The sequence below is a fragment of the Caretta caretta genome, chromosome 18, assembly GCF_965140235.1.
Source record: "Caretta caretta isolate rCarCar2 chromosome 18, rCarCar1.hap1, whole genome shotgun sequence".
NCBI lineage: Eukaryota > Metazoa > Chordata > Testudines > Cheloniidae > Caretta > Caretta caretta.
Genome location: NC_134223.1, coordinates 5817217 through 5843934, shown reverse-complemented (window position 1 = coordinate 5843934; position 26718 = coordinate 5817217). Strand labels below are relative to the sequence as shown.

General features: G+C 52.3%; 1 protein-coding gene across 3 annotated transcripts in view; it reads right to left on the bottom strand.

Moving 5' to 3' along the window:
- Positions 1-3128: 3128 nt before the first annotated feature.
- The window catches only part of FBLIM1 (filamin binding LIM protein 1), a 40037-nt gene continuing 16447 nt past the window's right edge, over positions 3129-26718 (bottom strand). The window contains exons 4-9 of one of the 3 annotated variants that reach the window (XM_048825239.2): positions 24363-24538; positions 19400-19526; positions 18301-18467; positions 16935-17113; positions 15877-15994; positions 3129-6160 (exon numbers count right to left, since the gene is read on the bottom strand). In XM_048825239.2, coding sequence (XP_048681196.2) covers positions 5969-6160; positions 15877-15994; positions 16935-17113; positions 18301-18467; positions 19400-19526; positions 24363-24538 — 959 coding nt within the window. In that variant the 3' untranslated portion in view covers positions 3129-5968. Of the gene's footprint in view, positions 10045-15876; positions 15995-16934; positions 17114-18300; positions 18468-19399; positions 19527-24362; positions 24539-26718 lie in introns of all 3 variants that reach the window. The other 2 variants (XM_048825240.2, XM_048825242.2) reach the window with 2 other exon arrangements.

Genomic DNA, 26718 nt, shown 5'->3' with positions numbered 1-26718 from the left:
TTTTTCTTGGCAAGTCACCGCCCACTTCTCAGTGAGCACCATGCCTTAAGTGACGCAAGCCTTGAACTAACTTTTGTGACTCACACTGCCCGGGCATTATCCTTTCACTTGTGTTTTGTAACACACTCTGACCTTTTGCCCAGAGCTTTTATGTCCAGAGATGCAGGGACCCGTGCAGCGCTCAGCATGCTCTCAGCAGCAGGGCTGGGATTGCTGGCATGGACAGGGCTCTGGGTAGCTGCTGGCATTTTCACCACTGGGCCAATTAACCCCATTCATAGTGAGTCTGAACAACACAGGGATGAAAATCCCAGGAGTCACTAATACCTTGCTCACAGTAGGGTTCTCCCGCTGCCTGGATCCTGTCAGGGCCTTCCCACAGAGCCGGAAGTCCAGGTTACCTCTCTCCTAGGTCTTCCCTTCCTTATTCCTCCCTGAGCCTGACCCACTCTCCAGGTGTAACAAGGTGGGCCTGATAGAGCTCTTGGGCTCCAGCTAACCCCATCTTGGCCAAGATGGGGTTCAGACCTGCCCATTTCACATTGTTGTATTTTCACTTTTTGCCTTGGTTTATTTTTCCAGTTGCTGGTTTTCCTTTTATGTTCATGAGCGAACGGCGGCTTCTGGTGGGGAACTGCAGACAGCTCAGCTGACGCGCCTGAGCTTGCTTGCAACCGCTTGCTTGACTGTGAGCAGCTTTTAAAAGTGACTCCTCCCCCAAATCACGGCACTTACAATACGTCTGCAATGGCTGGCGACTCCGCCACTTGGGGAGGGTGGGGAGGGGAAATTTTCTCTGCAAAGCAGCAGTTAGTGTTCTCTCTGTGCCATTAGATCCCTATGGCAGGGGGGCTGTCCTGTGATCCTTAGTCCTTCTCTCAGCCCAGCACCATAACCTTTTTTTTGGGGGGGGGGCACGTGGGAAGACAGGGGCCACGGGCAGAGCAAGCCTTACCACCGCTCTTGACAGATGTGTCAACTTGGCCAGAGGCAGCAATTCTGAACAGCTGAGGCATTTACGTGCAGTGGGAGTAAGGCAGCCTAGTCCCTACCTGTCCTGGCACCACTCTGCGCCACGGAAGTGGCAGCTGGTCCGGCTCCTAGGTGGGGGTCCACGAGGCTCCGCACGCTGCCTCTGCCCTGAGCTCCGGCTCCGCACTCTCATTGGCTGGGAACCACGGCCAATGGGAGCTGGGGGGGGCAGTGCCTGCGGGCGAGAGCAGTGCGCGGAGCCTCCTGGCCGCCCTGCCTAGGAGCCGGACCTGCTGGCTGCTTCTAGGGCACAGCACGGAACAAGGACAGGCAGGGAGTTTGCCTTACCCCCGCTGCACTGCTGACCAGGAGCCACCCGAGGTAAGCCCGTGCCCCAAACCCGAGCCCCAGCCCTGAGACCCTCAAAACCCGGAGCCCCCCCTGCACCCCAAACCCCTCATTGCTGGCCCCACCCTGGAACTCGCATCCCCAGCCCAGAGCCCCATACACTCTCCCACATCCCAACCCCCTGCCTCAGCCCAGAGCCCCTCCCATACTCTGAATCCCTCGGGTCCACCCCACAGTCCATAGCCCCCTCCTGCATCCCAAACCCCTCATCCCCAGATGCTGCACCCCCAGCCGGAGCCGTCACCACCCCCAACCCCCTGCCCCCATCCGGAGCCCCCCTCCTGCACTCCGAACCCATCAGCCACAGCACGGAGCACCCTCCTGCACCCCAAACCTCCTCATCCACCCCAAACCGCCTCATCCCTGGCCCCACCCCAGAGCCCATGCCCCCAGCCAAAGCCCTCATCACCTCCTGTATCCCAACCCACTGCCTCAGCCCAGAGCCCCCTACCGCACCCTGAACTCCTCATTTCTGGCCCCGCCCTGGAGCCCACACCCCCAGCCAGAGCCCTCCCCCCCATACCCCAACCCCATGAGCCAGCCTGGTGAAAATGAGCGAGGGTGGGGAGAGTGAGCAACAGAGGGAGGAGGGATGGAGTGAGGGGGCGGGCCCTCAGAGGAGGGGCAGGGCAAGTGTGTTTGGTTTTGTGCGAGTAGAAAGTTGGCAAGCCTAGCTGCTCTGTTAAACAACTGCCACATCCCTGCCCAGCAGTGGCTGCATTCCAGGAGCGGGTGATACCTCTGTACAGCTAACAGAAGGTGTCCAGACCCTTCAGGATAAAATGCACTATTATTACGGACAAACCTGCAGAGCACAATTTACAATACGCTTTATAGGAGTGCGTGGCTGCCTCTTCCCATCCGTCTTGGAGGAAGGCCATGCCCCCGCACTACACCCTTCTACTGGAGGCTGGGCTCCATGCCTGGGTGAACAGTCTTACCCTGAGGCAAAGGGGACAGTGGGGTTTTGTCCTGAAGAGAGACCACGGTCTAGCTGAGGTAGTTATATGGGGCCCTTTAATGGATTTGTCCTCCTAACAGCTCTGGCTCTTCGTGCCACTGTCCAGGTGAGGAACGGAGATGCTTAGGGTACGGCTACACTGCAAAAGAACACCCGCCGCTGACCGGTGCCAGCTGATGAGGGCTCACAGGGCTTGGGCTGCAGAGCTGTAAAATTGCAGTGTAGATGTTCAGGCCCAAGTCCTGGCTCTGGGACCCTCCCCTCTCATGGGGTCCCAGAGCCTGGGCTCCAGCCCAAGCCAGAACATCTACACTGGAACTTTATAAATCCCCTCCTCCCCGCACAAGCCCAAGTCAGCAGACATGGGCCAGATGCAGGTGTTTATTGCAGTGTAGACCTACCCAGAGAGGCTAAGTGGCTGGCTCAAGGGCACAAAGAAGCCTGTGATGGAACAAGGCCATGAATGCAGGTCTTTAAAACCCCAGGCTAGCACCCTAACCACTTGGCCAGCAGGATTCTGGTTTTTGGCTGAAACCAAAGCCAAACACTAACTTAACAACCCTTGTACATTTTAAAGAATCACTGTAAAAAATCCAAACCGTGAATAAATAAGTAAATAAAAATCAAATAAAGAGAGAGGGCTTTTTCCCATCGTCCATAAAAGCTGTATAAATCCCTGTCAGTTCTCACCACACTTCCTGGTTGTGCATCGAACAGTGTTGTCAGATGGCTTCTTTCTTTTTCGGTTTGGTTCCAGCGTGGAAACAGAGGAAGCGCACACTAAAAGTGACTGTTTAACCTTCAGTTTTATTTAATTGCTAATTAAAGAATCAATTTCTCCTCTAGTTTATGTCATCATGGTTAAAATAAACCTCCTAAGCCCGCCCCCTCCCCCCAACTACGCCTTTTTCTAGGAAGTTACAAGGAATGCAAGTGGCCAAGTAAACAATGAAAATAACTAAAAACAGAAAGCTAAATCCAGGATCCCTAGTTAGTGCTTGGTTAGAGCTGTGAATGCTGCTTCTTTTATCTTTGTAATTAGAGGGTGGAGCAGATGGTGGAGACTTGGTTTAAAGGGATGTGTCCATTTTAAAAACCCGCAGTCCTGCGTGTTGCCGGGCGACTCCTGAGTAGGGTAATGTTTGTTCAAATGGAGCACGGAAGGAGGAAACCAGTTCTTCAGAAAATGGCCATAAGTTAGAACAAGGTTTGCTCGGTACCTGTTCTCTGTATGAACTATAACAAAGTCAAGCTTAGTAAACTTCAAAAAAGGACTGGCCATTTATAGGGGGACCAAGCATATCCAGAGTTATCACAATGAACCTTGGACGGCATATTCAACTTCATGCTTCAGGGTTTAAGCCAATCTCTGTTAGATTAGGATGAGAGCAGTGTCGTGGCTACTGCAGGGGTTTGCGCCTTCCTCTGACATATCTGGCAATGGTCGCTGTGAGAGCCAGGATACTGGAATAGACAGACCTTGGGTTTGATCCAGTCTGGTGACTCCTGTTCCTAGAGATGATAGATGCTGCCAAAAACGTCAGCTGTAAAGTGCTACCAAATATTACTATCGTGGACAGCATGTGGCAAACTGTGGCTGAATACATACAACCTTCCTGATGTATTCAACTGCAGTATCGAACCCAGGACCTTCAGCGCAAGCGCATGCATACATGCACACACAACCGAGGCAAAATAGCCACCAGCTTATGGCTGCAGATGCTTCCCTCCCAGATTGCCAGGGTTGTTACCAGGAAAGCAGGGGCTGGTTCGAGGTAGCCCAGCAGGCTTAAGGCAGGGGACTATATAGAGACAACTATAGTTCAGGGAAATGGCCTCCGTTTTTCATAACTCAAGCCTAATGTGCTGTGCAGAAAAAGGCATTAGACCTTCCTTCCTGGTTCTGACACGCTGCTCTCACTCTCCTGGAGGCCCAACACTACCACGTCAGCGGAGGCTACACGTTGTCTCCCTTTTGTACAAAGTAAATACCGGGGATCCCTTCATTCCCAAAGAAAAGTGTGCTCCAGTCTTCCACTGACCTTTGGTTCCAGCACTTGCAGTTCCCCAGCCCCAGCTAGCCCTGGTCTGACACTGCTCATCCTGCTCCAGCTGCCCTGGATATAGCCAGGATGCTGTTCTGGAGGTGGAATGTGTCCAACCAGTAACCCTGTCATTGCCTTTCAGGATCTACAGGACAGTGCTGAGATGCCCTCCTCTCAGCACAGGTTGAGGGTCTGTCAGGTGGCATCTGAACGGTGGGAGACTTAGACTGACGCTGGCTTTGTACAAAGCCCCTTTCACTCCTACATAACGCAGCCTTCTTTGCATTAGCCGCTTGTCACCCTGCTTATCTTCCAGCCCCAAGGCTGCACCAAACTCTGCTAACACAGCGCTTGAAAGGGCCATGTCAGATGCAAAGGAGTATACTGGCCCTTCAAGAGTAGAGGGGCCCAGAAGACCCTGTTCCAGGGAGCTGGGATGAACAAAGGCCCAGGAGAAGCAAAAGAGAGGAAGTGAACCTGGGGAATTAGAAGTTGGGGAAAACCCACAGAACACTGCTCCTTTACCAGCCCAGCCTCAAGCCCACTAGGTAGCGGGGGGCAGCCGATCAGGAGGAGGTCAGCAAATAGATTGTGTTCTCCCTCAGAACAGGTCAGATGCTGGTGAGAGAAGGAAGCCAGAGCCCGACAGCTAAGCTCCAGGAGACAGCTGAGAAGCGCCCCTGTGAAGCACAGGCTGTGGCAACGGAAGAGCTTTCCATGGCTGGCAGAAGAGCCAGACTAAAGGGAAAACAGGACATCGCACGACGGCCAGCACAGCTCGGGCCAGCTCCCCCCACAGGCCCATGCGGGGCCGGCCCGAGCCACTCTCCCGAGTCCTCCCTCTTGGGTGGGGCTGGGGTTGCTGCTCACCCTGTCCCCCGCACAGTCCTGTGCCCCGCTAGGGAGTACACCCTGCTTTTTTTGCGAAACGGGACAAATGCCCAGTTTTGCCAAAAAAGTCGGGGCTGCTGGGACAGGGCTTGAAAAAGGCCCTGTCCCAGCCAAAGCGGGTTGTATGGTCACCAGAGCCAGATCTCAGTATGAACCTTTGGGCTGCAGTGATGGACTTCACTGGGGGGCCTGCTGGGCACTAAACCAGCCTCCCGCAGCGGGCGGCAGAACTTACAAGAAAGGCAGCGGGGACTCTGACGGGGGAGGCTACTGCAAAGGGAACTGTGGCCATGAGGGACAGCCCAGGTCGAAGAAGCCTCCTTCTGCTGACGTTGCTGATGAGGGACAGAATGGCAGGAATACCTACAGGACTTCCAGCAGGGACTCCAACCCGTAGCCTGGACATGTTAAGCTGTAGCATTTACCTTTGAGCCCGAGAGCAGAAGTTGGAAATGAACTTTACCTGCTAAAACCATAGGGCAGCTGGTAAGAAAGTCCATTGCCAGAAGCATGGGATGTCTGCCACTCGCATACAGAGCAGCTGCTCACATTCTGGAGTCATTTCCTTGCTGCCTGCCTTCCCAACAAGAGTCACGTGTATGAAGGAGATGGAGGAGGTGTACAGATGCAGCTGGGATGGTGGTAGGTTTTTTTAAAATTATGTTTCAAGAGGAAACTACTTTCCCTAGGATCATTTCAGCAGGGAACATGCTTTTTTTTTTAAACAAATCCATTCGAAGCAAACCATCGGGCTTCTTACCTCTTTTTCTGAAATGAGCCGCTGCTTGTTGTGACTGGGGAAAGGCAGCTGGGAGGTCACCGTTTGTCCGGAGGAAGAAAGGATTCCTTTTTCAGTGTAGCTTGTTCTTCTCTGCAGTCCTGTCTACATAGCAAAACCATACCACATTGGGGGGAAGGGGAGACTCTGTTAGAACGCTCCAAGGCCCTCACAGCTCTGAGACACGGTTTGACCTTGTCTGTGGCCCTGACCCCAACCCATTTTAATGGTGTTACCAAATCATACGACCTGCCTGTAAGATTCAAGGCAGAAAATTTGGTAACACAGGAACCTACAAAAAGCAAGACAACGGCCTGTCAGGCTGAACAACGTTATCTGTTTCCTTGTGCTCCCCTGTCCGTCCCTGTTATTTCTTAGGCCTTCTCCTCACTGAGAAGAGAAGGGGTCACCCAACAACATTAGTTCTCTCATGATTAAGCACCTATTGGAACCAAGGCTCTGGAGCTTTTAAGCACACTTCAGCTAGGGCAGACACAGAGTGTTGTCCTCCCCTAGCTTCATCGTGGGAAAAGCTCACCAGGGCCTTGTCTCCACTAGCTAGGGGGCATTATCTCGCTGGCAGTGATGACAGAGCCTCATGCTTAGATTGTCAGCTCTTCGGGGCCAGGACCATCTTGTTCAGTGTCTATACAGTGCCCAGCACAATGGGATTCTGGTCCATGACCGGCGCCCTTGGTGCACCACAGTACAAATACTAACCAGTGTCAACAGTTGGTCTAATCTGCAAAGATCATCCACGGCTGTAGCTGGGCCCTCCAACACCGATGCAGCGTACACAGCATCTCTGCCACCATTTCAGATGCTGTGACCCGAATCAGAGCTGCTCCTGTTGATGAGAACAGGGCTCGGGCAGTCCTGCCCTGACTACTGCGGGCATAGATTCCAGAGAGGGAGTGTCTATAGCACAGTAAGGCTAGCACCTTTCTTAAAAAGGGAGAAAAACGGCTACCTGCACCGGCACTGGAATGCCTGTAAAACTGTAGAATACAGGTGACCACTGTTTAAACCCTGGTTCCAATCCTGGTATAGACAGGACTTTGGTGCTAATACACTGAGAAAGTACCTAAACCACCGCCCCACTCCCCACTAGCAAAAGAAAGGAAAGAGCGTTGTCCAGGGTCCGAGTGCTCTGGAGCTGCTGGCAGAAGCTCCATCAGTTCCAAATTCTCACTTATTCCTTTTGAACTGTAAAAGCTTGTTAACACAGGGACGCTCAGGAAAGGTAGTCCAAAAAAGTGAATTAAGATAAACTGAATTCAGGTCCCTTTAATTCTGAAAAGAGCATCCACAGGGTTTTAATGTGGGTTTAACTAATCCCCTTCAAATTCACACCTTTTGTTAATTCGGATTAATTTTCATGAGTGTCCCCAGAAGAAGCCCTAAATTTAATCAGTTTTCAAAAATAATGCCCCAGGGAAACGAGCATGTACAATTGTTTTCGGTGAGCGGAGACTTTCCCTGCCAATAATTTACAGTTCTTTTGTGGGGCTTCCCCAAACGCCAAAGAACTCCACAACCATTTCGCTCAGGGAGCACTCCACTGCCTATCAAAGCAGCTTAATTTTACAGTGTCACTGCTACTTATGGAAAGTGATCATTACAACCAAGGTCCCAAGCTCTTTTCTCTTGAGGAGTGTTGACAAGGACAGGAGAGACGGCGCCACTGAACGGAACCAGCTAATGGTCCTGCCTAGAATGCTGGATTCTCTTGGCGGTTAAGCCCAGCGCAACAAGTGTGGTCTCCTGGCCTCTCTGTTTAACCTGAAGCACAAAGCCAAGGGAACCCCATGGGAATGAGAAAGGGCTCTTAAAGAGGCCATGCACAGCACTGCTAAGATTCTTCCTTTCATTTAAGTATCTTTTCAGATAGCCCCTACTGCTCCCCCTCCGTGACGTGCCACTGGTTAAAATCCCACCACGAAAGGAGAGGAGAGGCTGGTGGAGTTCCATCTCTCACCAGCTGTTCTTGAGTAGCTAGTGCTCAAAATACGCACCAAAGAGCAAACTGTGTGCCTTTGGCAGCGTAACGTGGGACATCGGAGGTAATTTTCCAGGGTGAGGATACCCCCCCAAAGATGGTACATTTCCTGTCCCACCCATTTCAAATGCCACTCATTTAACGTTGTGCTATATGGATCCATACACTCATGGCAGCACCCACCAACAATCGCCATCCCCAAGCTCTTATCTAGCGCTTTTCATCAGTAGAACTCAAAGCGCTTTACACAGGAGATCAGTCTCATTATCCCCATTTCACAGATGGGGAAACAGAGGAACAAAAAGGCAAAGTTACCCAGCAGGCAAGGGACAGTTCAAACGAGAACCCAGCTCTCCTGATGCCCAGCCCAGTCCAGTGCACTACCCACTAGGACACACATCCATCAGGCTTACCAGGACCTTTTTGGCCTAGCGGTACTGCTCTCTTCTTTGACTACAGTTGAGAATGGCGTTTTGATTTAAATAGGGAAACAAATGAGCTGCTCCCCTCTGAGAGCACCCCCATTCCCACAAGCCAGAGGGTTTATCCCAGGCGAGGGGAAAGGGATGTTAAAATACTGGCAGCCCATCAGCTGCTCTCTCTTAGTTGGCGATCTTGTATCTGGCATCATTTCATGATGCTAGCAAGAAAGACGCGTGATTGGCCAGTGGCAGATGAGAGAGAATCCAGCGTCTTGGCTTGTTTTATGGGAAGCTGGTGGGGCTGTGTATTTGTCAACTCCTTAAACAACGCTGAATTCTTTCCACTCCCAGCCCCCAGGTTGTGTCATGACTCACAGTCCGTCCATTCACCGCAGAGATGAAACTGCACATCCAGTAATCCCAGGAGTCAATTCCAGAACCATGGCTCCGGCAATTCTATGTGCACAGAGCCAGCAGGTCGTCCAGCGCAGATCTGCAGGCAGCTGCATCTGATATCTGTCACTGAGTCACTGCAGCATTTCAGGAGACACAATCTTAATTAGGGGCTGATCCTGCAGCCTTCGCTCCCTCAAGTTAAGACCTGAAGGATCAGGCCTCAGGTTGCCGCTGGTACAGTGTCATTTTCAGAATGCATAGTGGTGTTCAGCTGCTGCTGTACAAACCTCTTTGGCACACTGCTGGGTCATAATTCACAGCACTATCGCAGGGTGCAGTAAAGCAGAAAACTGTGTGTATATATATTTGACCTGGCTCTGTGGGTAAAAGTCACTCACGGGCAGGAGATCAGTAAAAACTTATGCACCACTTAGGTCTTACGTTAGCCCTATTTTGAGGGTGCACTGGGGTGGCCTTCAGGCGGTTTTAGCATCGCTGTCCCACTGTGCGTGCCCTGTTCCCTGCCGTGCTCCCGGAGCTGATAGCACAGTGCTCTCCCCCAGCCCCTCTGCTGTTTAGTAAGATCCTCCCGAGTCTTAACTTAAAGCAGCAGGGGCGTTATTTACACGGTGAGGAGACAGAGCCCTACCTACTTTGAAACTTTATTTTAATCTATCTCCCTTGTCCCATCAGCAGCTGCTGGTTTGGTGGGGTGTCCCCCTCATCCCATGCACTGAGCCATTTGGGGGCAGAGGAAGCCAGCTGGCGGAGCCTTGGAAGATAAGCAGAGCCAGTCTGGAGGGAAAGAGAAGAAGAAAGTTCCACTGCCACCTCTCAGGGCTGGTCGCATGGCCGATTAGGAAGCATGCGTGGTAGGACCTTGCTGCTGAAGCTCAGAGCTACTAATATAATCCTACCATAAGAGACACAGTCAGGACAGAAAGTTGGACATTTATGAATGCAGAGGATAAGAACACTGATGCCGTAGTAGAGAGATTTGGCTCATCTCAGCCATGTGACTGCATCCACAGTTTCCTGGGGAAGCCCGCCGGGCTCTCTTAGCAGAACGATTCATTCTTCTGTTTGATGTGACAGGGCTTGCAGAGGATGTGGCTGTCCAAGGGGTAGCAGCCGTTCTCTGCTGGCTCGGTGGACAGGGGAATCCTGCAGTTCTGTGAGGTAGAAAGCATGTCAATCGAAAGTCAGTCAAAAACTCAGTCATTTCTAAAGCCCCAAAGCATCACAGGAATTTCTTTCTGATGCTGGCCACAGGCTACTTCAGTTTTGTCACTTTCATTCACTTGGAACTCCATGAGCGAGCCCCATTGCTTCCAATACACATAGTGCTCCAAGCACCTTCTCCTGCGGACTAGCTATCTCATCCCCCACGTCTGTCAGCTTCATCAGCCTGCTGCATCCTCGTCATGACACCCAGACTGTCAGGCCAATGAGATTCTGCCTGGGCATGAGAATCTGGGCCCAAAACCCCTCCTGCACTGGAGGAATTCAATTAAATCCCGTGGCAGTGAGGCCACAGTGAGGAGGCAACAGATGTGCTGGTCTTGGAACACACCACCGCCCGGGGCGCACTCCACGCGCCCAGCCGGGCACCCGCCACCGCCCGGGGCGCACTCCACGCGCCCAGCCGGGCACCCGCCACCGCCCGGGGCGCACTCCACGCGCCCAGCCGGGCACCCGCCACCGCCCGGGGCGCACTCCACGCGCCCAGCCGGGCACCCGCCACCGCCCGGGGCGCACTCCACGCGCCCAGCCGGGCACCCGCCACCGCCCGGGGCGCACTCCACCACTAACAGTCACTGAGGAGGGCATAGTCCTTTGGGGGATACAGTTTTTAGAGGAACGTGCCACAAACAGAGAGAGTAGGGTAAGTACGGTAGGCAGTTGGACACTGTAGGCCTGATTCTGATCTCACACTTGTGTAACTCCATTGAGTTCAGGGGAGTTACTCCTGCCTCCTTTATCCCAGCGGAGGTGAGAGAGAGGAGAAGCCATTCCCTGCATCGGCAGGGCTGCTCACAGAAGGGGACTCAGTAACTAACTCACTGGTTGGATAACAATGAAAGACTCTGGAACGAAGACCAGGAATCCCCCAGCAACCTGAGGAAAGAGATTGTCGGCCTGGGTAGAGACCGTCGAATCGTGGAAGTCAACGAATGGCTACGCAGGTGGTGTCGGAGAGAAGGCTTTGGATTCTTTGACCATGGGATGGTGTTCCAAGGAGTGCTAGGCAGAGACGGGCTCCACCTAACGAAGAGAGGGAAGAGCATCTTCGCAAGCAGGCTGGCTAACCTAGTGAGGAGGGCTTTAAACTAGGTTCACCGGGGGAAGGAGACCAAAGCCCTGAGGTAAGTGGGCAAGTGGGATACCGGGAGGAGGCACGAGCAGGAGCGCGTGAGAGGGGAGGGCTCCTGCCTCATACTGAGAAAGAGAGGCGATCAGCAGGTTACCTTAAGTGCCTATATACAAATGCACAAAGCCTGGGAAACAAGCAGGGAGAACTGGAAGTCCTGGCACAGTCAAGGAATTATGATGTGATTGGAATAACAGAGACTTGGTGGGATAACTCACATGATTGGAGTCATGGATGGTTATAAGCTGTTCAGGAAGGATAGGCAGGGCAGAAAAGGTGGGGGAGTTGCACTGTATGTAAGAGAGCAGTATGACTGCTCAGAGCTCAAGTATGAAACTGCAGAAAAACCTGAGAGTCTCTGGATTAAGTTTAAGTGTGAGCAACAAGGGTGATGTCGTGGTGGGAGTCTACTATAGACCACCGGACCAGGGGGATGAGGTGGACGAGCCTTTCTTCCGGCAACTCACAGAAGTTACTAGATCGCAGGCCCTGGTTCTCATGGGAGACTTCAATCACCCTGATATCTGCTGGGAGAGCAATACAGCGGTGCACAGGCAATCCAGGAAGATTTTGGAAAATGTAGGGGACAATTTCCTGGTGCAAGTGCTGGAGGAACCAACTAGGGTCGGAGCTCTTCTTGACCTGCTCCTCACAAACCGGGAAGAATTAGTAGGGGAAGCAAAAGTGGATGGGAACCTGGGAGGCAGTGACCGTGAAATGGTCGAGTTCAGGATCCTAACACAAGGAAGAAAGGAGAGCAGCAGAATACAGACCCTGCACTTCAGAAAAGCAGACTTTGACTCCCTCAGGGAACTGATGGGCAAGATCCCCTGGGAGAATAACATGAGGAGGAAAGGAGTCCAGGAGAGCTTGCTGTATTTTAAAGAATCCTTATTGAGGTTACAGGGACAAACCATCCCGATGTGTAGAAAGAATAGTAAATATGACAGGCGACCAGCTTGGCTTAACGGTGGAATCCTTGCTGCTCTTAAATACAAAAAAAGAAGCTTACAAGAAGTGGAAAATTGGACAAATGATCAGAGATGAGTATAAAAATATTGCTCGGGCTTGCAGGAGTGAAATCAGGAAGGCCAAATCACACCCGGAGTTGCAGCTAGCAAGAGATGTTAAGAGTAACAAGAAGGGTTTCTTCAGGTAGGTTAGCAACAAGAAGAAAGTCAAGGAAAGTGTGGGCCCCTTACTGAATGAGGGAGGCAACCTAGTGACAGAGGATGTGGAAAAAGCTAATGTACTCAATGCTTTTTTTGCCTCTGTCTTCACGAACAAGGTCAGCTCCCAGACTACTGCACTGGGCAGCACAGCATGGGGAGGAGGTGACCAGCCCTCTGTGGAGAAAGAAGTGGTTCGGGACTATTTAGAAAAGCTGGACGAGCACAAGTCCATGGGGCTGGATGCGTTGCATCCAAGAGTGCTAAAGGAGTTGGCGGATGTGATTGCAGAGCCATTGGCCATTATCTTTGAAAACTCATGGTGATCGGGGGAGGTCCCAGATGACTGGAAAAAGGCTAATGTAGTGCTCATCTTTAAAAAAGGGAAGGAGGAGGATCCTGGGAACTACAGGCCAGTCAGCCTCACCTCAGTCCCTGGAAAAATCATGGAGCAGGTCCTCAAGGAATCAATTCTGAAGCACTTAGAGGAGAGGAAAGTGATCAGGAACAGTCAGCATGGATTCACCAAGGGCAAGACATGCCTGACTAATCTAATTGCCTTCTATGACGAGATAACTGGCTCTGTGGATGAGGGGAAAGCAGTGGACGTGTTGTTCCTTGACTTTAGCAAAGCTTTTGACACGGTCTCCCACAGTATTCTTGCCAGCAAGTTAAAGAAGTATGTGCTGGATGAATGGACTATAAGGTGGATAGAAAGCTGGCTAGATTGTCGGGCTCAACGAGTAGTGATCAATGGCTCCATGTCTAGTTGGCAGCCGGTATCAAGTGGAGTGCCCCAGGGGTCGGTCCTGGGGCAGGTTTTGTTCAATATCTTCATAAATGATCTGGAGGATGGTGTGGATTGCACCCTCAGCAAGTTTGCAGATGACACTAAACTGGGAGGAGTGGTAGATACGCTGGAGGGTAGGGATAGGATACAGAGGGACCTAAACAAATTGGAGGATTGGGCCTAAAGAAATCTGATGAGGTTCAACAAGGACAAGTGCAGAGTCCTGCACTTAGGACGGAAGAATCCAATGCACAGCTACAGACTAGGGACTGAATGGCTCGGTAGCAGTTCTGCAGAAAAGGACCTAGGGGTTACAGTGGACGAGAAGCTGGATATGAGTCAACAGTGTGCCCTTGTTGCCAAGAAGGCCAATTGCATTTTGGGATGTATAAGTAGGGGCATTGCCAGCAGATCGAGGGAAGTGATCGTTCCCCTCTATTCGACACTGATGAGGCCTCATCTGGAGTACTGTGTCCAGTTTTGGGCCCCACACTACAAGAAGGATGTGGAAAAATTGGAAAGAGTCCAGCGGAGGGCATCAAAAATGATTAGGGGACTGGAACACATGAGTTATGAGAAGAGGCTGAGGGAACTGGGGATGTTTAGTCTTCAGAAGAGAAGAATGAGGGGGGATTTGATAGCTGCTTTCAACTACCTGAAAGGGGGTTCCAAAGAGGATGGCTCTAGACTGCTCTCAGTGGTAGCAGATGACAGGACAAGGAGTAATGGTCTCAAGTTGCAGTGGGGGAGGTTTAGGCTGGATATTAGGAAAAACTTTTTCACTATGAGAGTGGTGAAACACTGGAATGCGTTACCTAGGGAGGTGGTGGAATCTCCTTCCCTAGACATTTTTAAGGTCAGGCTTGACAAAGCCCTGGCTGGGATGATTTAGTCGGGGATCGGTCCTGCTTTGAGCAGGGGGTTGGACTAGATGACCTCCTGAGGTCCCTTCCAACCCTGATATTCTATGATTCTATGAACCATTCCAGAGCTCTGTATCTGCCACAGGGGATTGCTACTGAGATTACAACTTCCCAGGAAATAGATCCCCTGATCCTGTCTGTACAGTCCCACCCATCTGTGGATCTTTACACTCAGGGAACGTAAAAGCATCCAAGGCTGCTGGCCCGGCAGTGTTACAGGGTCCAGCATAAGTGTTTTTTCCCCGATTCCCCCCATTCGGCAAAGGAAGGGATTTTTTGTGGTGAAGGATGATGATGTGAGGCCTGTGGCCTTTCTCCAGCTGCGAGGTTAGACCCTGCCCAGCTCCATATGGAATGGCAGGGACTAGACACCGCTGCATGTTCACAAACCCCAGGAGGAGGCCTCAGCAAAACAACCAGGTCTGAGATGGATTTCAAGGCGGGTGCAGCTGGGCCTTTCAGCCTCTGAGTGGCCTACAGGATCCTGACTTATTTAGTGACCTACACCCTACCAACATGGTGGAGGAAACGACACATCCTAAAATCCCCTCCATAGATCCGCTTGCATGTTTGATCCCTTGCCCCCATGCCTCTGTATGAAACTCAGCACTCCAGTCCATGCCTATCTGGTCCAGAGCTGGACTCAGGAGACACTTTGTGGTGACAGCAGGCAGCCCAGGCTGTGTGAGTCAGTCTGGGACTGAGAGAGAACCACAGGGCTGATCTCTGTCCAGCAGCCTCAATTAGCCCTTTCTCTTCATTACAGCTGAGTCCCGTCTCATTCCTAAAATTGCACCCCCTTCTGTTAGACTGTGAGCAACTCAGGGCAGGGATCTGCCTCGTTAGTGAAGTCAGCTCTGGAGGCTAGGCTCACTGTCTGCATCTCTGCTCCAGGGAGGAGAACGCCCGACAGGTCAGACTGTCAGTCACGCAGGGAACCAGAAAGAAAATTCACAGGGAAGAACCAAATTCTTTCTTTTGGTGCCACATCAAGGAGGGAGAAAAATTATTCTCCTTAACCTCTGAGGATAGGACAAGAAGCAATGGGCTTAAATTGCAGCAAGGGCGGTTTAGGTTGGACATTAGGAAAAACTTCCCAACTGTCAGGGTGGTGAAGCACTGAAATAAGCTCCCTAGGGAGGTTGTGGAGTCTCCATCATTGGAGATTTTTAAAAGCAGGTTAGACAAAACACCAGTCAGAGATGGTCTAGATAATACTTAGTCCTGCCATGAGTGCAGGGGACTGGACTAGATGACCTCTCGAGGTCCTTCCTGTCCTATGACTCTGTGGTTATTACTGGACCAACTGGTTGTGGTAACAGCATCTGTGGTATTACTGCACTAAGTGGTCGTGCAGAGGCTGGTGACAGCTATTTTCCAGTGTGCAGGGATTACAGAATCCCAGATATCGGAGAGAGACACATTACCTCCATCCCTTTGACGGGGCGGCACGTTCCAAAGTTTGTCCAGCCCTGCGTCAGGCATCTCACGTGATGGAGCTGCCACTGCTTCCCTTGCAGAAGACTCCAGAGGATCACTGGTGTCACTGCTAGAATCTCTTTCCTGGCTAGGAAAACCTAACTATAAACCCTGTCATAGTTCTCCGAGAGCCCAGGGAGAGAACCTGTGTTTGTGGAATAAAGTTCTGTTTGTTTGAGGCTGCCTCTGGGTGGTTTCTAGGACTTTACACCCTCCCCCACCAAGAGTTTATTTAAAAAATAAAAAATCCGCAGCATCCCAGTAGGACCTACCTCACACCGATAGCAGCTTTCATGGAAGCTTCGCCCCATGCATTCTACCCGGTAGGCATCTTTCCCCTCCTGCGGGATGATGGGTGTCTCACAGACGCTGCAGATGGAGGCGTACTTCCTGATGAAACAAACAGCCAACCTCTTATGCCACAGCAGTTGCCATGCCAATTAGCTGTAGCAATTTAGAGCACAATTTAAAGCTAGATCCATGTTACTTTACGCTGCTTCTGTATTATTGCAGGTGAAACGGAAATGGCAGAGCCTCTTTCCACACTGGTTAAGGATGAGACAGACTGGAATGAGCTGGGTGCCAGGTCAAGCTAGCCAGTAAATCACTTGTGGCCCTGTCTCTGCTCTCCTTTACGCTAGCTTTACAGTGGTGTAACTCCAATGACAACAACAGCGGCGTGAATGAGAGGAGAGGCAGACCCTGGGTATTTAGGAATACTGCAGTGTGAACTAGCCGGGGGAGAATAGTGGGGACACTGAACTAAAGGGGAAACGGAGCAAAAAAAAAAAAAAAAGTCAGTCCTGCACACAAGACACAAAGTGAAGGACGCAATCCTGCAAACCATCCCTCCAGCAGAGGGCTGTTACTCACCCTGGTGGCATCACAGGAACCTTTGCAAAAGGGATGTAAAATGCTACCACTGGGGTGAATGGAAGATTCTGATTGGCTGTCACTCACCCCCACTTTGGCCAGGGGAATAACGACTTCCTGAGATGCACAGTGGGGAAGGATCGGGTCTATTGCACCTGCAAGCTTGGTATTCAACCTTGCTTCCATTGACTTCAGTAGGAGAAAGAGCAGCACACTGAGGAGACACTCTTGATGGCAAGGAGCGCTGTTGAAGCTTGGGGGATGAATTGGGTGAGTAAAGGCTACTTGTCAGAGGGAAGGTTTGCAGGATCGGGCCCTTCAGGTTGTCTCATGTGCACAAGATTTACCTTTTGAACAGAATCAGGCCCTCTGAGCTGAAGAGGAGGCTAGCTTAGGTGTAGAGTGATTTCGCTCTAGCTTTCTACCCCTCTGACATGCCACTTATAACGTATCACACCTGTAGAAATCATCCACGCAGTGCACCTCGTTCTGGTCATTCATGGCAAAACTCTCATCCCCTATGCTCCGGCCGCACACGGAGCACATGAAACACTCGGGGTGGTACCCATGCCCCAAGGCGCGGACGATGTGCTCCAGGATCAGACCCTGGCACTTGGCACATTTCTCCAGCGTGTCCTGCGGAAAGGAGAGAGGCAGATAAAGTGCAGAAACCGGAAGTGGATGGTACCATTCGCCCCTTGCTGCATCCCCAATGCAGCCCTCACCTATGAAGGATGGGAGGTCTTCCAGGCCAAAGAGCTGGGAGGAACCAGAGTTCAATGCCATGTGTGGTCTCAGAGACCCTCCCGGCACAGTGGCAAAGCCATTCATGCCTCTATGCTAGAAGCTGCCTGCTAAGCCCCACGGCCCTATGGGCACCGTAGCCAATGGAAGACTGCAGCATTTGCTGCTTCGGAATGAACGACGCGAATGGATGGGAAACACTCCCAGGACACAAATGGCCTTCTGGCCTGTAACAGTGAGAATCCCTGGCCTTCCTGTAGCACTTTTCAGGTAGGTATTTCCAAGCCCCTTCCGAAACATTCATAAATTAAGGTTTCAGAGTAACAGCCGTGTTAGTCTGTCTTTGCAAAAAGAAAAGGAGTACTTGTGGCACCTTAGAGACTAACCAATTTATTTGAGCATGAGCTTTCGTGAGCTACAGCTCACTACATAAATTAAGTACATATTGGCTCCATTTTGCAGGTTAAAGTTAAGGCCCAGACATGAAGATCCAGATTGCCAAAAGCGGTCTGGGTCAGGGCTGGCCAATGGCACGAACCTTCGGCCTGATTTTCAGAGCGCTGAAGCTGAAGACACTCAGTGCCACTGAAAACCAAATCCGGGGTGCCTCAAGCTGAGCTGCCAGAACTGGAGGTATGTGGAGTGAGAGGCCACTTTTGGAAACGCTGACCTACACAACATGCTGTAGGTGACACGGAGCCGGGGTCAGAGCTGGGGATGGAACATGGCAGGCCTGACTCCCAGTCCCCAGCTCTCAGCACCAGGCACGTTCCCTGCTTTAGATCTGCTTGGGACTGATCCTCAGACTAATCTACCCCTCACGACTCCTCCTGAAGAGCCTGGGAGTTGAGGCCACCCCTGTACAGACCCATGTCTGAGCCAGTATCGGTGGCATTACAAAGGTGGGTCTTCCCAGGGTAGGGCACTTCTGTATCTGAGGGACCCTTGCAGGTCCGGCTACTCTTGCTGAACTCTGAACCCCTCCTACTTTCCCAGGGGCTCCCTCGGAAGCCGGATTTGACTCCTGAGAACAGGATGACATTGGCCTCATGGGACGACCAGGAACCAGTTGCGCTGACCTTGTAGCAAGAGTTGCACAGTGGCCGGCCCTCTTTCTGGTAGTAGCGCTGCCCCGCTAGCTGGCCGTGGCACGTCCGGCACGTGAAGCAGTCTGCGTGGTACTGTTTGTTCATGGCTTCTATGGTCGGGGTCCGGGGGGCAATGGCTTTGTGGCAAAAGGCACAGACTGGAAAAAAGAACCAAGTCACTTTACTATGGCCAAGGAGCTCCCATTGGACAGTAAATCACCAGGCACCTGCCAGCCAGCCAAACTCTGCAGAGAGCTCACCGAGGGGGCCATACTGGCACCATGGGGATAAAGCCAGGCTGCAGGGCTGGTCTTGTATATTTTGTAGAGGGGGGGAGGATCACCTAGGAATGCACCAGCGTCTTCAATCCCCCACCTCCTCCTCTCCTCCAATCATGGGCCCCAGCACCAGCCAAGCTCTTCCCCCCATTGTGAGGTTTCTGCTACTCCTCTTCCCATCCCCAGGCTCCCAATGCCCCCTCCCCCAGCAGCCTTGCGGCCACTCCCAGCCCTGGTGCTGCTGGTTCCAGCGCTTGCTGGGCAAAGACTGGGCACACTGCCCCCTGCACAGGGTTATAATTAACATTTGCCTTCGAGTAGCACCCAGAGGCCAGAGTCGGGGCCCTGCTGTGAGGGTGCTGTACAAACACATCGGCCCATTCTCCCTGCAGCTTCCCATTCACACCGATGGCCTGGACTCTGCCTGAGAAACTCCTCTGCTTAAACGCTCCATGTCTGGGGACAGGAGAGTGCTGCTGGGAGCTAGCAAAAACCGATCCTTCCATTACCGCACGATCTGTCCTTGCTAACAACCAGGTGAATGCAGCCCCGCTGAAGTCAGAATTGAGCCCTTTAGGGACAGTTGGGATCTGGTAGACGGAGCATGAAGCTGGGGATCCTGGCAACCTGGTGTTGACTCTGCCGCTGACTCACTGCATGGGCTTGGTTAAGTCACTTATCACCATACCTCAGTTTCCCCATCTGCAAAATGGGGATAGTAAAGCACACGGAGCTTTGCAAAGCATCATAGGATCTATGGCGGTCAAGCGCTGTCAAAGAGCGAGGTATTATTAATGGACTCTGGCAGTTACCTGTGGAAATGTCTCTTTCCAGGTGCCCATTCACGTTCTGTTTCGGCGCCTGGCGCTCATCCACTTGCTCCAGACTGGTCGGCTGGATTTTATGCTGCCTTGGTTCTGCTGGGAACGTGGAGGACGCCTGATGAAGAGGAAAAAAGGCATTATGAGCTGGGGCGGGCATCTTGCTGAGGCTTTGTGAGGGCTCTGTTGTGCTTTGGTGCAAACCCAGCTGGTCTAAGGCTTGGCTAATGACTGCAGCATTCTGGACCTGTGACAGCAGGTGGGGGACGATGGGGTTTGAATCATGCCGGCTCTGAAGGCTGCCAGTCAGACACGCCAGCAAGGCTCCGGGGACATAGTGAAGGGCTCGAAAATTCATCCCATTTTATATGAAAACCTCTTTCTGGAGAATAGCGACATTTACACTTGTAATGACAGTGACCTTTGGCAAGAGCTTTGGGATCTGCTGTTACTGTTAACGAGCCAGGCGCTTTTACTGCCATTTACTATAGTAGCACATAGCAGTGCCATCAGGCCAGGCACTGCACATACACACAGGGAGAGATCATTTCTGCCCCAGAGAGCGCAAAGTCTAAATAGCCAAGACAGACAAAGTGTAGCAGAAAGCAAGTATCATTACCCCCCATTTACAGATGGGGGAACTGAGGCACGGTGCGGGCATTTTTTTTTTTAAATGACTTGCCAAAGATTGCACAGGAAGGCCAGCTGTTGAACCCAGCTCTCCTGAGTCCCAGCCCTGCCCTCGCCACAAGACCATCCTTCCTCTCATCTCAAAAAGTCACTGAGTCCCAGTGGCCACAGATTTCCATTGACAGTACAAATAACTACCATAAACAGACAGAACTTTCTCTTCCTTGGGGTAACCCCACTGACTTCACTGGAATTACACCAGCGTGGCTGGAACCCTTCCCGTCTGGCTCTGTGTTTTATTTCTGCCGTTTATAACAATGCCAGCTCCTTTATGACCGACACTATATATTTTTGAAGTGCTCTTGGAACCTCTGCTGAGATCTGCCAGCCCAGGCTTGTGGCTGCTTCTCAGAGTTTGTACACCGGGACATCGCTGCATCTTGTCTGCATGTTCGGACGTGCTGTGATGAAACTCCATTGGGTCAGAGAATCGTACCATAGGGCTCGAGAGGTCAGCTGGGCCAGCCCTCTGGGCAAGGCAGGATTAAGTAAAATTAGACCATCCCTGACAGGCATTAGCAGTACTGGGTTTACAATGGCGCCAAGCCCACACTCAGAAGGGGCCCTGGCACCCAGACCGTGGCCCTGCCCCCCTTGGCCTCTTTCCCTCAAGGCCCCGCCCGGTCCTCTCCACCCCCTCCCTCTTGGCTCCCTGCTTGCTCCTTTCTGCCCCCTTTCCCCCTGTGCAAGCGGCGGGCAGGGCCTTGGGGGGAAAAGGCCAAGTGGGGGCAGGTCCTCATGGCAGAGTGGGGCCACAGTCCAGGTACCAGGGCCCACAAACGATGAATCTGACCCTGGGCATTAGTCTAGTTTATTCATAAACCCTCCAGTGATGGGGACTCCACAACCTCCCTAGGTAACCTGTCCCAGTGCTGGAGTTCAGAAGGGTTCCGAATATCTAATCTAAATCTCCCTTCCTGCAGATTAAGCCCCCATCACTTCTTGTCCTACTCTTGGTGGAGGTGAAGAACAACTGATCCCCATCTTTCTAACAGCCTGTAACCTATTAGAAGACTGGTATCAGGTCCCCCCTCAGCCTTCTCACCTCTAGACCAAACACACCAAGTGTTTCAACCTTTCTTCATAGGTCAGATTTGCTAAACCTCTGATCATGTCTGTTGCTCTCCTCTGGACTCTCCAATTTGTCCACAGCTTTCCTAAAATCATGATACAACAATGCTCTGTGGGCTCAGGCGCTTACTGGTCACTGCTCCAATAGAGGGGACCTGGTGTGGAGGGATAGAGACAAGGCCAGTGCTGAGAGCAGAAGGCGCAGGGTGAGCAGGAGAGAGAGACAAGCTTGGCTCAGGCAGTCCACAGGGCCTCGCGAATGCAGCATGCAAACAGCAAACCACGCAGCGGCCTAGCTGGCAATCTCAGTGTATGTGCAGGAGCTGATCCCAGCTGGACTATAAGGTGGATAGAAAGCAGGCTAGATTGTTGGGCTCAAAGGGTAGTGATCAATGGCCTAGTTGGCAGCCGGTATCAAGTGGAGTGCCCCAAGGGTTGGTCCTGGGGCCGGTTTTGTTCAATATCTTCATAAATGATCTGGAGGATGGTGTGGATTGCACCCTCAGCAAGTTTGCAGATGACACTAAACTGGGAGGAGAGGTAGATATGCTGGAGGGTAGGGATAGGATACAGAGGGACCTAGACAAATTGGAGGATTGGGCCAAAAGAAATCTGATGAGGTTCAACAAGGACAAGTGCAGAGTCCTGCACTTAGGATGGAAGAATCCAATGCACCGCTACAGACTAGGGACCGAATGGCTCGGCAGCAGTTCTGCAGAAAAGGACCTAGGGGTTACAGTGGACGAGAAGCTGGATATGACTCAACAGCGTGCCCTTGTTGCCAAGAAGGCCAATGGCATTTTAGGATGTATAAGTAGGGGCATTGCCAGCAGATCGAGGGACATGATCGTTCCCCTCTATTCGACACTGGTGAGGCCTCATTTGGAGTACTGTGTCCAGTTTTGGGCCCCACACTACAAGAAGAATGTGGAAAAATTGGAAAGAGTCCAGCGGAGGGCAACAAAAATGATTAGGGGACTGGAACACATGAGTTATGAGAAGAGGCTGAGGGAACTGGGGATGTTTAGTCTGTGGAAGAGAAGAATGAGGGGGATTTGATAGCTGCTTTCAACTACCTGAAAGGGGGTTCCAAAGAGGATGGCTCTAGACTGTTCTCAGTGATAGCAGATGACAGAACAAAGAGTAATGGCCTCAAGTTGCAGTGGGGGAGATTTAGCTTGGATATTAGGAAAAACTTTTTCTCTAGGAGGGTGGTGAAACACTGGAATGCGTTACCTAGGGAGGTGGTGGAATCTCCTTCCTTAGAAGTTTTTAAGGTCATGCTTGACAAAGCCCTGGCTGGGATGATTTAATTGGGGATCGGTCCTGCTTTGAGCAGGGGGTTGGACTAGATGACCTCCTGAGGTCCCTTCCAACCCTGATATTCTATGATTCTATGATCCACCATGAGATAGGAATCCAGGAGCTTGGGATGGCAGAAGCATTATGTTCACTGGCTGGAGAGAAGGAGCCGGCTGCTCTCTGCCTCAGGTGCCCAGGAGAGGGGCAGGTGATTGCTTAGCCACACAAAGAGAGATGGCAGAGAGCGCCCCATGACAGAATCACACTAAACAGCCGCATCCTTCAGGCACTGTTATTTTTGGGCAATTTCACTGCCCAAGACGGGGAGGGAAGCGGGGAAGAACATGAATATGCAGCTGACTGGACCTGTATGGGGGAATAAATGGCTCCCCCATTAGCAGGGATACGCTCAGGTCTTCAGAGCCACGGAGTTTAATGAGCGGCACAAGACCCATATCTTCTAACGAGAGATGGTTGCTATTACCCTGCGGGCGAAGGCTGGGTCTGCCAACTCAGCACAGCTGCAAGGCAAATCTTGTGGGGTTTATCAGAGGAACAAGTGGGTCGTCTCTGGTAAGATGTTAAGCTGGGAGGGATCTGGACAAAATTTGTGACTTGAATTTAGTGCTGATGAAAGTGAGGGACTGGATTAAGCCAAGAACAGCGCAGGTTGGACGTCCCTAGGTCATAGAATATCAGGTTGGAAGGGAGCTCAGGAGGTATCTAGTCCAACCCCCTGCTCAAAGCAGGACCAATCCCCAATTTTTGCTCTAAATCCCTAACTGTCCCCCTCAAGGATTGAACTCACAACCCTGGGTTTAGCAGGCCAATGCGCAAACCACTGAGCTACCCCTCCCCCAACCCAACCCAGTCCCCTACTGTTCCACCCACAGCTCTGCCGACGCCCCTGAGTACCAACCGTAGCGCAGGCAGCTATGCTGGGCCTTGATCCCCAGCAATGCTGAACGCTCCTGGGGGTAGTGCGTCCTCCCCAGAGAGCGGGCAGCACAAAGCAGCGATGAAGCGCTCTCCCTTCAGCGTGAAGACACCTTTGTGACGCTCGGTTCCAAAGGGTCTGGGCTAAGGTGACTGGAGGCTCCTCCCCCTACTGCAGAATTTGGGCTGATTTAGCTGAACGTGAGTGCAACCACCAGAAGGTTGGCTTTCTGGCGCTTCTGTTTTGTGGACACACACGCGAGCTTCTCCACAGAGCATCTGCCATTAAACCACAGGCTGGGCCAGCGTCAGGCCTCTGGCAGTGCGAAGAGAGGGGCCCAGGCTCTCTGGACCTCTGCAAAGCCGGCGGGTGAAGCTTAGGGGCCTGATTCTCCACAGATAGCTCTGGCACTAGCCCGGCGTAACAAGGCCCAGCCACGAGGTTCACATCTCAACTCCACCCCCCTGGAGAGCAGACACAGCACTAGGGTAGCTAGGAGTTGTAACAGATTAGACAGAACAGCTGTTCAAACATACACAAGGGAGAAGGGGGAAATTCCTCCCTGAGCCTCCCAGCCAATCAGCTTATACACCGAAGCATCTCTAGTGTAATGACTCACACGCCATTGCCATATGCTCCTAGCAGCTCACAATATTTGTGCATCTCACAGTCCACAGCATGTGTCCTCACAATGCCTCGGTGTGGCAGGGCAGGACTATTATCCCCGTTCTACAGATGGGGGACCTGGGGCCCATAGAGGCTAAGTGACTTGCCCCAGGTCACCCAGGAAGTCTGTGGCAGGGCAGGGGCTTGTCCCCAGGTCTCCCAAGTGAGTGACGTGACCACCAACCGGCCCTCCCGCTGGGTTCTCAATGTTGTTCTTTGGGCACCAGGACTAAAAACATCCAGGTGAGCCATGACACGAAACCGCCTCCTCCAACCTTCCTTCAATACCTGCTGGCTCACAGGTGAGCTCATGTGCAGCTTCTGCAGATCAGGGGAAAGCGTCTCCACCGACGGGGCACTAAGTTCATCAGACAGAAGATACGGCGGAGGAGACGGCAGGGGGCTCTCTGGGTCCGAGCCTGTGGAAACGTCAGGGAGGACAGGACGAGGAAAGGAGGAGAAATCTGAAATAAGCAAGGACAATGCTGGAGTCTGGCATGAATTAGGGTGTATAAGGAACTCACATGCTGAGCGAGAGGGTCCTGAGGGTCTAACTCAGACTGAATCACACCAGGTTAAACAGGGCCAGACTGTCAGCCCAGGAGATTAAAATCCCTTACCTACCCCTGGGGCTGGCAGGTGTGTGTGTTCATAGTGTGTGTGTGTCCCAGCCCTGCCCCACTCCTCTCCTGGCTGGCCTGCCCAGTCTCCCCCTTCCTCCCACCTTGGCCTTAGACATACAGATGCCTCCACAGGGGCAGGCAGATGGCCTCCACTTCCATGCAGCAGAGGGGAAAGCCGTGTTTGGAAGCCCCCCTTGACCCAGGCCTTGGTGCTTGTCAAGTTTCCCAGGATTCTTGGATGGTCCTAAAGTGTCTCGCATTCAACAGTCTCCAGGCAGCAGTGACACCAAGGGTGCCCTGGGAGATGAAACCACTTCTAACCCAGAGCTGAAGGACCTATTCTTATCTCTGCTGGGATGAAATTAACAAAGTTGATAATTACTAAGGGAGAGTCCTGCTCTTGTAAAAGCATCCCCCCCACCCCCCAGGAGCATTAGTGGTGTTGGATAATTGGCGTGAGAAAAGTAACGAAGTAAGTTCCCCTGCATAGAGCATGTGTTCATCACAGCTCCGCTCCTGCTGCACGTCAAAGCTAGGAGCCAGCATCTAGAAAACAAGGCCCCTCTGCTGGGATCAAGAGGAAACAAATGCTCATTAAAGCATAAAAGAAATCACTCCAGGAAAGGGTGAAAGCGTTTCTGCAGCCCCAGGCTGGCCATGGCTGGGTACCAGGTTTTCTGGTTACTTATGCCGGATTGGCACCGCCAGGTGTGGGTTTGATCTTGCTCATCGGTCAGGGTTTGGTTTTGTAAAGGCTGGGTGGGATCCCAGTCCCTTTGCCCCTCAACTGAGGTAATTCAGTGCAGCTCCAGTGAAGGAATCAGAACTAGTCCCAGCCAGTGATGGCTCTGGCGCCCCGGACATTTCGCTGGGGCATCGAGGGGTTTTTGGGAGTAGCTGATCTCTCCTCTGTGTCCGAAGCAGCATTAGCCCCAGGATCACTGAACCTGCACCGTCAATACTGCAGCCTTGTAGTGCGTCCTCAGCACGTGCTCTTGGCAATGCACATGCCACCCTCGGAAAGGACATCTGCCAGGCCACTGCCGAGGGCTAATGGAGGTGATCCTGCAGCTCCAGCAGTGGCAGCCTGTGCTCCGGCTACCTGAGCTCTCCTTTAGATCACGCAGGGGAGGCCTGCGTGTCCTGGTTCTGGTCCCACTGCCCCACATGGCCTCTTTGTGGACAGGTCTTGAAAAACCTACTTCCCAAAACCAGGGGGAATTTTAGACAGGTGCTTGCAGGCTGCTGGCAGGGGACCGAGCTGCTAGGAGCGTGGCAGGAGCGAGAGGTGGCAGGAGCAGGATGGGAGGAACGTGAGCAGCCCGCGTACCTAGCTGGGAGGTGGAGCTGCTGGGCTGACTTTGTGGGGTAGTGACTGGTGGGCATGTTTCTCAGATTGTGAGCAGCAGGTGTGTCGTGTGTGCCCATGGGTTGTTTAACAAGAGTGCCCAGCTGTGCCCAGTCGGGAGGGGCCTCGCATTCCCAGGGTGCTCGGAACAGGAACTTCAGCGATACGTTTGCCCTGGGGAGACATGGGTGAACGAACCCCACCGGTTTCTGTGCTGGTGCCCACTGCATTTTTACCTGGAGATACCGAGGGGGAAGGGGTGTGCTGAGCTGGGCTTTGATCGTGCATCCCCACTCCCGTGTTGCATGGGGCCACGGCTTGTCTGGGGGAAACGAAGGCCTTCCCCCAAAGAATCCACTATTTTATTCAAAGGAAAATGTCTCTCGAGCTTGGGAGCAGAGGTAGGTTGAGGGAGGGCAAAGTCTAATTGTTAGCTTCCTTCTCAGCAAATGCCCTAATAAATCTCCTCTCCTGCTGTTTGTTTGACTTGCAACCAACACACAACCTGCCCACAAAGCAAACTGCCTTTACCATGCAGCAGGCAGCCCGGCTGGTGGCTGCAAACAGTGCTGATAACTGATCAGTGACAGAAAGCAGATGGCAGCCAGGACGATGGGAGCGACTGGGAAGGCTCATTGTCACGTCACCAGCTGGGGGCTGGGTGTGAGGGAGA